The sequence below is a fragment of the Salarias fasciatus genome, chromosome 11 (genome assembly GCF_902148845.1).
Source record: "Salarias fasciatus chromosome 11, fSalaFa1.1, whole genome shotgun sequence".
In the NCBI taxonomy this organism is placed as follows: Eukaryota; Metazoa; Chordata; class Actinopteri; order Blenniiformes; family Blenniidae; genus Salarias; species Salarias fasciatus.
In genome coordinates this window covers 1,507,436-1,519,534 of record NC_043755.1, presented here as the reverse complement: position 1 = coordinate 1,519,534, position 12,099 = coordinate 1,507,436, and the positions used below count along the sequence as shown (strand labels likewise).

Genomic DNA, 12,099 nt, shown 5'->3' with positions numbered 1-12,099 from the left:
AGACATAACTGTGCTAAATACCCCTCACGACCATCCCATTGTAGGGATTCCCGCAGACGGCCTGCGAGATGTGAGGCTCTTTGTAGTGGAGAGGAGCGGAGCGGGACGGCCCGCCGTCGTCGGCTCCTGATCTGGATGCGCGTCGGGAGGCGTCGACGCCGGATGAGGTTCAAAGGATGATGTCTGCTTAGGAGTCACTGTAAGTCTGTGCCGCTTCGGCCTCGGTGCCAACCGCAGCCACGTCGGTCCGTTTCTGCTCCGTGCCTCCCTGCAGGCCACGGCGGCGGGGGAGGAGCGACGGCGGCTCCCAGTGGGAGGCCGGAGGTGAGGCGGGGCGGAATCAAAGACACGAGAAACCGGCTTTAAAACAAAACAGAACCTGTATTGAAAGCAGAGACTTAACTGTGATACGTATGATTGCATGAGGTTATCAAAGCTTCCTTCGGATCAGTCTGTTATTATCTTTTTCCGAGCTCCTCCTGCTCTTTCAGCTTATTGTTGTGTTTTATACTAGGTCAACTCAATCCTTGAAGGAAAATGTTAAAACACTTGTTAAGTCAGAACACTTTGAGAAGTGAAATACCATCTTCTGTGGTATTTTAGTTCAGTGATGCTCTTCAAAGGTGACATGTGAGGTACTGTTGAAAACCAGTGAAAAAAATAAATAAATAATGCTGCAGTGAATATCTACCTCACAACGCTGTACTTAATGACTAATATTGAGCTGCAAGCCCGGCAAAAGTATATTAGTTTGACCTTAGAGTCTCTTCTTAAACTAACTCTCCCCGCAGTTCAAAGGGAAGCTGTGAGTCTGAGCGCGGCGGCTGAGCATCCACCCAGGGCCTCGGTCTGTCTGCGACCTGCTGAGAGGAGAGATTGCATCTCAGTCACGCAGCTGCTCACATGCTAAACCCACACTATATCATCTGGTTGGTTTCACAGCTTAATTGTGGCATCAACAAATCTAAATAGCGTCTGAAATAACATCCGTCATCATCATTTTGGGTTTTATTTACAGACCCGAGGGCAGCTTGGTGATTTCCACTCGCTCCTTTGTTGAGGCTGTTGTCGGTCGGACACCAGCGGAGGGGAAGGAAAGAAGGAAGCAGGTATGTCCTGCAGCAGAACGTCTTCCCTCACGTCTTCATACAGCCTGCTGTGAGCGTCTGACGGGAGGTGGGTGACAGTTGAAATCGCGGCTGAAAACTGGCAAAAACATTTCGCTCCGACTCTGAACAGGGCCCTTGTTGACCCCTGACTGCACATCTGTTGACTGTTGCCTTGTTTACTCTGACGTATTTGCGCGTCTCACCAGGATGGCGTGCTTCCTCAGGGTGACGACTGAGAGGCGGCAGGTAGTCACCGGCAGGATAACAATAATAGTGGGAGCTGTCCTGAAATTTTGGGAAACGGGAGAGATAGCATCTGATCAGCTCTGACCTTAAATAACTCCCTTCAGATGGCGATTGCACATGTTTTTCATTAGCACAAAGGGCATTCTTTGAAGTGCGGGAGGGTGGGGATTTTCACAGCCTTTCCCACGAACCGCGCAGACATGGAGGACTTGCTTTTATGATTGACTGATTGAATCAGCGTCAAACCGAATGGCAGCAAAAGATGAAAATGAAGTCGTTACATACAGCTCTACACATCCGTGAGCTGGATATAAGATGGATGTGTAATATATGTTAGCAGACGTCACCAGGTTTATTTATGATCTGACACATGGGGAGAGTCATCTTTTTCTCAGCATGCTTAAATTTAGAAAAAAAAAAAAAAAGGGAAATTACTACAGCAATGAGAAATCTGTATGTTTTCCATACAGAGTGGAAAACCATTAGTTTAACAAGTATGACGGATGATGGCGAACCTATATAAAAGAACCTATGTAATGAAAATAACTCTTGTTGGTTTTCTATTGTTTATGAAGTCTGATTGTGTTTGAAGGCAAGTTAGACCAACAAGTGGCAAACAGACTTCTTTTTTTTTTTCTTTCTGAATACATGTTCTTGAATCCGGTTTCTAACTTGTCGGTCATCTTTCATTTCAAATCCAGGTTACATCGACTCCAAACTACCCTTCACTCAAGGCTCACACCTCTTTAGATAAGTGTAGTCTAATATTCAGATGTGAATTGGAGGTGAAGTCTGTCTCCGTGGGCATAACAGGGAACTTCCCACTGCACGCTGCGATCTGTTTTTCTTTCGCCTCACTAAATAGTTTTCTTCAAGGTTCAAATCCTCGTTGGCCTTTTTAAAGTACAAAATGATAATTTCTTCAAGATCGATGTGTATTTTGAATGCTAATTGTGAGTTATTGATCTATGTTCCATCTCTGTGCACAGCTAAAGCTTTCATTAGTTTATCTATCCATTTTCCCTGTTATGGCTGAATTCTCCACTTCCTTTTCTGCCAGATCCCTTTACCCTCTGCCTAACCTCTTTCCTCCCCTCATCTGTTTACTCAACCTTTTCTGTGTCTCTGCATACTTTTTCAATTGCCCTTTTCCCATCACCCCGCTCTCGCCTCTGCCGTCCTCACCGCCGCGTAGCTCTCGTAGACATGGCTGTCTGCTTCGGATCCAGAGTCAATGAGCAGGGTGCGCTGCGCTGCGGCGTTGATCTTCTCTTTGCTCTCGTACTTATTGGAGTTTGTTACAGTTGATTGACTTGACCTGCAAGGAAAAATCCAATTTTTATTATCTGCGAGAATTATTTTTCGGGCAGCTGCTGATAATTAGTCCCCGGCGTGAGTCTGCCGCCTTTCAAGCCTCTTGATGCATGTTTACTGCATGTGCTCAGGGCCCGATCACCATGCAGTATGTGTTGAACATGCGGCCTGCACTGTCAGTCCAGCCGAGTGGATGTCTTTGTAAAGTTAAAGAATATAACAGAGAAGACATTAAAGGGGCTGTATCATGCAAAATTCAGTTTTTGTATGTTTTAACCTTGTTATATAGTTATGTACTCACCTAAAACACCCCCAAAGCGTTTTTTTTTCCTTCGTGCCTGCGTGTTTGAGCTTTCCTCATGTTTCTGCTGCTCAGAGAGGCAGCCCCTCCCGCACCCGTGAAAACGCTCTGTTTCCCACATTGACGTCACACGGTGAAGATAGCTCCCCTGAGCCCCCCTCCCGCAGGCCCTCGGCAATCAGCGTTGCTGCTTTTTCTAACTGTGATTACGGAGATAAACTTTGACCATCGCCTGAAAGCAACAGTCAAGCAAGAGCAAGAGTCTGAAGGGTCTGAAGGGTCTGAAGGGTCTGCGCTTGGTGAGTTTTTCACAGGAAAAGACGTTTTCGCGTGTCCTTGCATGTAGAGAAGCTAGAGCTAAAGAGCTAAAGCTAGCTAGTGTATTTGTTTTGAAGCGCTGATTGGCTGAAGTAGCTGTCAGTCAAAGTCTACAGGGGGAGAGGCGGGATTTCAGTGAAACGGAGCGTTTTCTCTTCCGGGTTTCAGAATTAGCCCCAGAAAATCTTTTATTTCACACAAAATGACTTTTCCTTAGCTCCAAAAATAAACTATTACCATGTTAATGCCATTTCTAGGGTTTGGACTAGCTAAAAAAGCACGATACAGCCCCTTTAAGTGCAATTTTTTCGGCTGAAGTAACTTCTGTTCTTGATTTGTCAGCCGGGAGTCAAAACGTTTCAGTCAGAGCTGAGGCCTCAGAGCAGTGTTACAAGGATCATTTTGGAACATGCATTTCAAATAATTAAAAAAACAAAACATTGCATTCAAGGTGAGCTTTTATTAATTACTTAATAATTCTTACTGTAAATTTGAGGGGTAAACTTGGGATTTTGCTGGTATTTACAGATAATTCTATTAAGGTTTTACTGTTCAGCCCTGCTGAGATCAAGTCGGTCTGCATGCGTGAAGTAAACTGAGTTTGACAGCCCGGTGTTATATATACCTACTCTTTGCAGGAATGCGGAGCAAATATGATGACACTGACACGAATGGATATTGACACGAGCCTTTTGTTATGCCTGGCTGGCAGTTTTCGCCATATAGTCCAGGGGTTTAACCTACCCCTGCTCTCCACTCTTCTTTCCGTCCAGCTCGCCGCCCTGTCCGTCCCCCGCTGTGAGAGCAGGAACAGGAGGGAAGAGGCTTAATGTCAGTAATATTAGAACTTGAGGCGAGGGGCATCATATCGCAGGTATCAAAACTAATCAGAGCAATATAAAGGTCAGAGAGTGCCAGTGAATGAAACACAAGAAAGCTGTGGGAAAAGAAAAAAAAATCTATGTAAAAAGCAGGGGGCGGAGGAAGGTGAGGAATAAAAAATAAAAGATTGAGAGGGAGACCTTGACAGTCAGACTGAAGAACAAATAGAAAGAGACAAGAGGAGAGATAGAGGAAGGACATAAAGCCAGCAAATGAGATAAAAGATATGGATGAAACACAGAAGTGACAGCTTTGAAGGATGAATGTGGTGGGAGGTAGAGGCTTAGAGAATGAGCGAAAGGAGAGGAGACAGGACAGACGAATAGAAAGTGGGATATGGAGAGATGAGCGGGGAGTGAGATGCTGAGCTGACAATTGCATCATGGCTCAGAGTAATCTCTTTAGAGTTTTGTTGAGGATTCAGAGCATTACAATGACAGAAAGCGGTGGAAGAAACCTTTTCACATCCACAGATGAAAAGATAATTATGGTTACCTGTCTGGCCGCGACTCTTTTTCCACCTCAGACCAAAGAAGCAGCCCAGTGAATTCAGCAGCAGCAGCACTCCAAACACCACTGCGAGCACCACCGCGAGAGAAGCCGGCAGCCCACTGCTACCTGGAGCAGAACATTAACCACAACGGATCAGAGTACAGTCATAAAAAGTCAAAGAGGAAGTTATACGGAAAAATTATGATGATAAAAACTGTCCGGGGCAGAGTCAAACCAGGCTCTCAGCTATTGATTCAAAAGCTGGGAAAAAAGTATGGGTGGGCGCCATGACAACCACTACTTTTTTTTTTTTTTTTTTTTTTTAGAGCAAACATTAGCAGTCTTGGAGGTGCATACATTAACATGATTTAGCCAAATGAATCTCACTGCTGTGCAAACAGCAATTTCCAACTGCCCTTAAGAGCTTCTCCAGGGAGCTGCGGTGAAAGACTTACTCTCTGAGCCTGAGTCTCCATCTGGTGGGACAGCCTCAGGCTCCGGTCTCTCTACATAGAAATAAAAAAAAAAAAGGGATGACAAAAACATTCTCCCATAGTTTACACCTTTATGTTGAATGCATTACTGCTGGACTGTTCAGCCCTTTCAGTGTCAATCTGGGGTTACTCCAAACTGACCCTTGGTGGTGATTGAAAGAATTGCATTGTTGTCGGCGTAGCTACTCTCTCCTATTGCATTGAGGGCGTTGACAGAGAAGTTGTAGCTGCTTGCAGGCTGAAGGCCAGTCACAGTGAAGATCGTTGCACCGGGGGGAAAAACGTCCACGTACATGAAACTGAGCGACTCCTCCCCACGGTACCTGTCAACCACAACAGAGTTTAATCCAACTGAGCCACTCTTCCACTGCAATCTTCATTTGGTCTCTAAACCTTATCCGGAATCTTTGTTGCCGGCCGCCATTGAACCCGGGGACCCACTCCAGAGTGACGGCGTCGTGAGTAACGGCGAGTTTGCGGAATGATGAGGGAGGATCTGGGTGACCTGAAGGCAGCAGAAAAGAAGGAAAGTGGGGGAAAGTGATGGAAAAAGCAAACATGTTCTCGATTTTCTGAGAGAGCTGAACACCCTCGGTCAACAGGGGGCTATTTGAAAAGGCTTCAGGTGCTAAGAAATTGAGGTAAGCGCCATTATATAGTCGAGTGATTATATTTGCAGACTGAAATAACACGTAAGGCCCCGCTGTCTGCAGGCTTGCACCATCCCGAGGCCTCCCGCCTTGCCACGGAGCTGTTATAGACAAAATTATATTATTAAGTGAGAGTGTAGAGCTGATGTTCGTCTTTATAGAACCAGAATAGGAAGAAAAATGATTTCAGATATTCTCACTTTTTCCATTACATACAGCGGTGTCTGAAAACAAAATTATTTGGAGAGATCTGTGTGTCAGAAGCACTGGTAATAACAGTCTGCCTCGGAGGAAAATGACTCAGGGGTGGACTTTTTTGTCATGTAATTGTATGATTTCAGGCTGTGACTCACAGCACATCATTTCAAGTATTACAATAAGAGTGTGGTAGATTTAATGAGCGAAACTGATGACAAATATTAGAAAATGGCGAGAAAAATTTAATCAGGGCAGACAGAAGATCAACGCGATCCAAACTTCTCTCCTTTTCTACCCATCCTCTCTTCTGCATCTGTTTAAATAAACATTTTTTTTTTGACAGCGGCCGCTTTGCATTTTTTGCATCAGTCCTCATTTTCTCTTGTTGCTTTGTTGTATAAATGACCAGGAAACACAGGCAGACCTTCGCTGATCCCTCTCAGAACAAAGTGGCTGATTTGTCCAGTTTATCCGACCAAAGCCGTGCGATGATGGATGGAGCCTCTCGATTATTATCAATATTGTGATCCGAGATCAAAGGAGGCGATCCGGGGCTTCACTCTGACACAAGGCACCACTCCAGCCGGGGTGGTGAAGGGAAAGGGGATTATTTTGCATTTGGAGCATAGGAGAAAAAAAGACAGGGTGGTTTTGGGGGCAGAGGAAGAGATAGTCAAGGAGGAGAGGAGGAGGAGGAGGAGAGATAGTTGAGCAGCAACATAAGAAGGAGATACACCGCTCATCTATTGCTCCAGGCTGCAGCCCAGTTTGCAAAGTAAATAATTCTCACTATCAGCTCAACTCATAAGATTCCAGGGCATGGAGGTCAACCTTATTTGGATCTCGTCTTCTTCAAATCCAAAATGCACCATGCAAAGGGGAAAAAAAAAACCTCTCTCTCTTCCTCTCGGGCTTGAAAATGATAAGGAGGCATATAAAATTTATTATCACTGCGTCCGATTAATTATGAATATTCACTGCTCTAAAAAAATGACTAGGGAAAAAACAGGGCCAATATTGGATTGTATTTTATGGTTTTTATAGTAAACATTAAATGCAACCAATGATGGCTGGGGGCTTTGGCTGAGAGCTGGACCGTGTTGATAATATGGGTTTTGCACAGATACACTGGTAGCTTAAAGGTAGGAAAGTCTAAACATGCCAGGAGAGTAAAGCGTATCACTGCAGCATTATCTGAGGAGAAAGTGAAGCGGTGCTAAAGGCTAAATGATAAGGTGGAGATAGAGGAACGGACGAAGTTTACTTAAAGGACCGACTCTCAGGAGCAACTGTTCACCCCAGTTTACAGAAATCTGGATTCTCAGCGGCAGCGCGGGCGAGTGTGTTGGCATCAAGGAGGATGCTGCTGCATTAAAGCTAAAGGAAAACGTTGTGCTTTACAGATAAGTGTGACCTGCACGACGCTAACATGTATGCAAATCCCAGTAACTCAGGGGTGTCAAACATATGGCGTGCGGGCCAGAACCAGCCTGCCACAGAGTCCAATCTGGCCTGAGAGATGATATTTCCCAGCCGTGAGACTGCAATATATATATATATGACCAAAAGGTCCACAGAAACTTCTTATTATGATTTTCTCTCTACTTTAGGTTGTGGTAAACTGGCCTACTATATATTTGCTGTTTCAAATGTCGGGTTTGTCATGTGTTGTGACATGATATGTGAACTTGATAATGATATATTCATACTTTGCTGCTCTGAAATAAAGACGGGAATTTAGAGGTCCAGTTATTTATATTCTATAATGGAATTATTTACTGTTCCGGTCCACTTGAGATCAGATTCCTGACCCTCAAAGTAATGTGATCATTTCCATTCGCTTAAAGCAGCTGTGAGGAGATAAAAAGGAAAAAAATAAATACATTTAAAAACAGTAAATGAAGTTGTTAGTTTAACTCGTCATTGTTCTTTGTGCGGTTCATACTGATCTGTCCCTTCTTTGTCACTTGACGTCCCAATAGTCCTAAATTCGCCTCTGTTTTGTGTTAATAAGAAGAAGACACCGAACCGAACAGGGTCAGTGGTGGCTAAAAAAAAAAACCTGATGGAAAGATCAAGTCTGAATGAGGCAGAAACGTCCCACATCAGGAGTTAATGGAGCAATATATTAAATTCAAGCTATGCCACTCTTGTGCATTAGAAGACGTACAGCTTCAATCCAAACTTTTTGGAATATTTGTGATAGTTTTGTCAGTTTGCTCTTTGTGTATAACATATAGACTATCATTACTTCATGGCCATGATTTTCTTTTATTATCTTATTATAAAACTTTTACGCTAAAAACTGTTGGATGCTGCAGTACATCTTTAAGGACCCGTGGTTCAGTATCTCAGGTGCAGAGTCAGAGTTGAAATGGGGTCGTCGTTCTCAGCTCATGACGCGTCAACATTTTGAATGCTGACAAAAAATGCTGCAAAGGGACCTGGGGTTACACACACACACACACACACACACACACACACACACACACACACACACACACACACACACACACACACACACACACACACACTCACGCACACACACACTAAAGTACGTAGATGCAGTACTTGTGCTGACGAGCTGGATGTCAAGCTTGTCTTCCCCAAGTGAGTTGCGAGCGGTGCAGCTGAAGACAGCGTAGTCCAGAAGTGCGCTCACATTCACCACTCGAACTGTACTGGTGTGGAAGGAGCCCTCCCTCTCCGTCTGCTCCTCATACCTGCAGCACAAATGTATGCACACCCACATACGAGCACAAAAACAAAGGCAAACCCTGAGCAGACAGACAGCAGGGGGGAATGTGTGGTCCTGGAGAGTTCTCTGTCACCCAATTCCACACATCAAATAATAAATAAACAGCTATTTGCGTAGTAACTACAAAATGCACCAAATCTGGACTTATCAGTGAAACACAAGAAAATATACTGTGCACTGGCTGGACCTAAACTAATTGTGTGGATTCATCAATATGTAATCACATGCTGACAACAGAACATAATGGGAAATTAACTCTCTCTGACCTTGGGTTTGCAAAATCCATGCGCGCGCCATTTTTTTCCCAGGAGAAGTCGACACGAGGGATGCCCTCGGCCTGACACACGACCTCGGCTGTCGTGGTGCCATCCCCTCTGCTCGCCACCTTCCTCCATTGGGGTCCTTTCCGAAGTTCTGGCTTGACTACGCGGGATGAAACGGGCACGGAGGTTATTCATGCAGAGAGCAGACAGAGCGCAGGAGTGTGTCTGTTTATTGACAGGTAACAAATATGTATAGATCCTTGCAAATACATCTCTGGAAATGTTATGTTTCCCCCCCCCTGTCAATGAATATAAATACAGCACGCTCACACTGCACCACCAGCTGCATGTTTACACTGGCAGCGAGCCCTATGCCGTTGTCGGCCGTGCACTGGTAGAGACCAGCGTGAGCCCGAGTCACTTCATGGATGGTGAGGAGGCCCGATTCATCTTCCTGGGTCTCCTCTCCTGTCTCCACCTCCCCTTCCCCCTGTGGAAGACAGAGTGAGGGTTAATAAGCAGAGGACAGGCGCTATCCCTCAATGCGTCCCTCCCCCCTCCTGGGTGACAGCTCGCCTACCTGTCTTACTGCATGAGAGCGAGACAGGTAGAGGAGAGAGAGAGAGAGAGAGAGAGAGAGAGAGAGAGAGAGAGAGAGAGAGAGAGAGAGAGAGAGAGAGAGAGAGAGAGAGAGAGAGAGTCCAGCTACAAGCACAGGGTTCCAGGTCTGGATGGGAAAAGGCTCTGAGAACAAAGAAGGAAGATGCCAAAGACTGGAGAACCACACACAGGAAGGAGGGGGAGGGGGAGGGGCTGTGCAGGTTGAAAACAGGACCCCCTCCACCGCCGGGGGGTGGGTTAGACCGGAGAAGCCATCAGTAGATACAGGGACCACGCCACATTGACGAATGTGCCCTTTAGTCACGCCGCAGTAATGAAAGCTATTTTTCTGGATTTGGGCTGAGTGTGGAGCAGGAAGAGACGGGGTCGGGGGGGGGGATAGTTAGAGCCGGTGAAATATGGTGCATCGGTGCCTTTACAAAGGCCAGTGATAAACGGAAAGACCAGATAAAATAACAGAAAGAAAGCCAGAGAAATAAAACATATGTTTTAGGCAATTACTGTTTTTTGTATTCATGTGTGTGTGTGTGTGTGTGTGTGTGTGTGTGTGTGTGTGTGTGTGTGTGTGTGTGTGTGTGTGTGTGTGTGTGTGTGTGTGTGTGTGTGTGTGTGTGTGTGTGTGTATGTGTGTGTATGCAGCTTTTACCAGCCATTTCCAAGAGAACATGTCAGGAATGATGGGTCTGGCGTCCGCCACGCATATAAGGTCTGCTGTTTCCCCCAAGTTCACAAACACGGGGTCCTTCTCTGCTCTGACACCGGGAGCATCTGAGAGTTACAAACAGAGACAATTAAAGCAAGACCAATGTCAGCCTGGGACAAAATGGTTTGACAATCCATTAAAAATGCATGCCGCATTGGTATAATTACTCTTACACTTGTTTGCCTTTGAAAATGTTCATGACCCCATGGTAATCAGCCTCTGTTGCTTTGGATACAATGTAATTAACTTTCCTATATGTTAAATCATCACAAAGTCTCCTGTAAACAAACTGGAAACTGTTTATGTGACCCATGAAGCCCTCTAACAAAGTAAGTTCATATTTGGACTGTTGCGGACTGACCATTTTCCCTCACTTCATCCACCTATCCTTAAATTTATCTCCGAGTCCACGCTGCAAGGCTCCTCTCCTTTTGCTGCGAGCCCTCCAGCTCCTTTTTTTTCCCCCCTTCCCATGGGTGCCATATACTTGCAACAAGAAGGCCATTAGTGCCTACTTGTCTAAACCTATGTTCACTCTTGAAGAACAGTGGTGGGAAACACAAGCGAGACACAGACCTTTGGGTTAGTGGGATCCACCAATGTTGCCCTTCTAACCAAGACCGACATTGTTAAGTGGGCTACACTGCCACATATAAAAGCTACTACAATCCTCCATACATAATGAATATCTACAACTGTCAAGCCCGGTCAGATCAAGATGGCAGAATCCATTAGGCATGTACCATGGGCTTTGGCGAATCAGGCAGACCTACATTTTCAACACGTCCATTATTAAATCATCAGTATTGGAGCAGAGGGCCTGGAGCTGCAGGCTGGGCCCGGGGCTGGGGGTGGACAGCCTTGCATGGAGGCCTAATGAATGAGGCATCGTCGGCGAGAAGGCTCTGATAGTTAGTGTTGTTGTCAGTGTCCGTTGATGCCCTGACAGGCCTGATACTTAGCAGCTTAGTTTAAAATTATGCTGTTAGCGGTCTGCAGATTCAGATTCAATACGCATAATGGAATATTATCAGCAGGAGGAATTCAGCTCATTTCCCGTCTTCAAAGAAAGGCAGCTTTTCAGTACGGATAAATGATTTGACTGACTTGTGACCTTAGCGGGTCGGTCATATGCAGCATGCTAAAAACCGAACACCTAAAAAAACCCGATGCATGAAGAATAAAATGCTGAATGTTATTTTAAAGACAGCACAATTTCAATATTGTACTTTACACTTTTGCAGTCATTCCTGTTACTTTAGTCATAATATCCTTGGAGGTCATTCCATTCATTTATGCAACCTGCAAACTACTTTTTAACGGTGACTCTTTAAAATTATGATGGGAAAACGACAAGGTGAAATTGTGCTTGTTAGCTAAGATGACCAAAGGTCCGTTTTTGCCCGGGTATATTCACTTTTTAAGCTTTTTTGAAGTGTCTGGCACTTTTGCTCAGTTTCCCACAAATTGTTCGTTAAACACATGTTTGTGGAGTTATCGTGATTGATGATTTACTACATTTCTCTAAGTCATTGCTGTATCACTGATTGTCAAAAACAGCTCATTTTAGGCAACGTAAAACATTCTGACTGATCTTTGAAAAGTATTTGCATCGTTGGCTACAGAGAGATATTATTTTAAAGTGTAACTGAAGAAATATACATGCATTTTCTGCGTATCTGTGAGTGGTCTTTGAGTATCTCTGAAGTGTCTGAATGCTGGAACGAGTGTCGTCCTCTTTAGAGCGAAT

The 12,099-nt window shown here is 44.9% G+C and overlaps 1 protein-coding gene across 1 annotated transcript in view; it reads right to left on the bottom strand.

Annotated features, from left to right (window-relative positions):
* Positions 1–13: 13 nt before the first annotated feature.
* nphs1 (NPHS1 adhesion molecule, nephrin) overlaps positions 14–12,099 on the bottom strand; it is a 44,330-nt gene continuing 32,244 nt past the window's right edge. Inside the window, exons 18-30 of the mRNA XM_030102278.1 lie at positions 10,293–10,414; positions 9,356–9,515; positions 9,029–9,185; positions 8,576–8,727; positions 5,550–5,661; positions 5,298–5,479; positions 4,666–4,788; positions 4,033–4,084; positions 2,541–2,673; positions 1,313–1,394; positions 1,021–1,166; positions 781–860; positions 14–131 (exon numbers count right to left, since the gene is read on the bottom strand). Of these exons, the coding sequence (XP_029958138.1) occupies positions 14–131; positions 781–860; positions 1,021–1,166; positions 1,313–1,394; positions 2,541–2,673; positions 4,033–4,084; positions 4,666–4,788; positions 5,298–5,479; positions 5,550–5,661; positions 8,576–8,727; positions 9,029–9,185; positions 9,356–9,515; positions 10,293–10,414 (1,619 nt within the window). The remainder of the gene's footprint in view (positions 132–780; positions 861–1,020; positions 1,167–1,312; positions 1,395–2,540; positions 2,674–4,032; positions 4,085–4,665; positions 4,789–5,297; positions 5,480–5,549; positions 5,662–8,575; positions 8,728–9,028; positions 9,186–9,355; positions 9,516–10,292; positions 10,415–12,099) is intronic.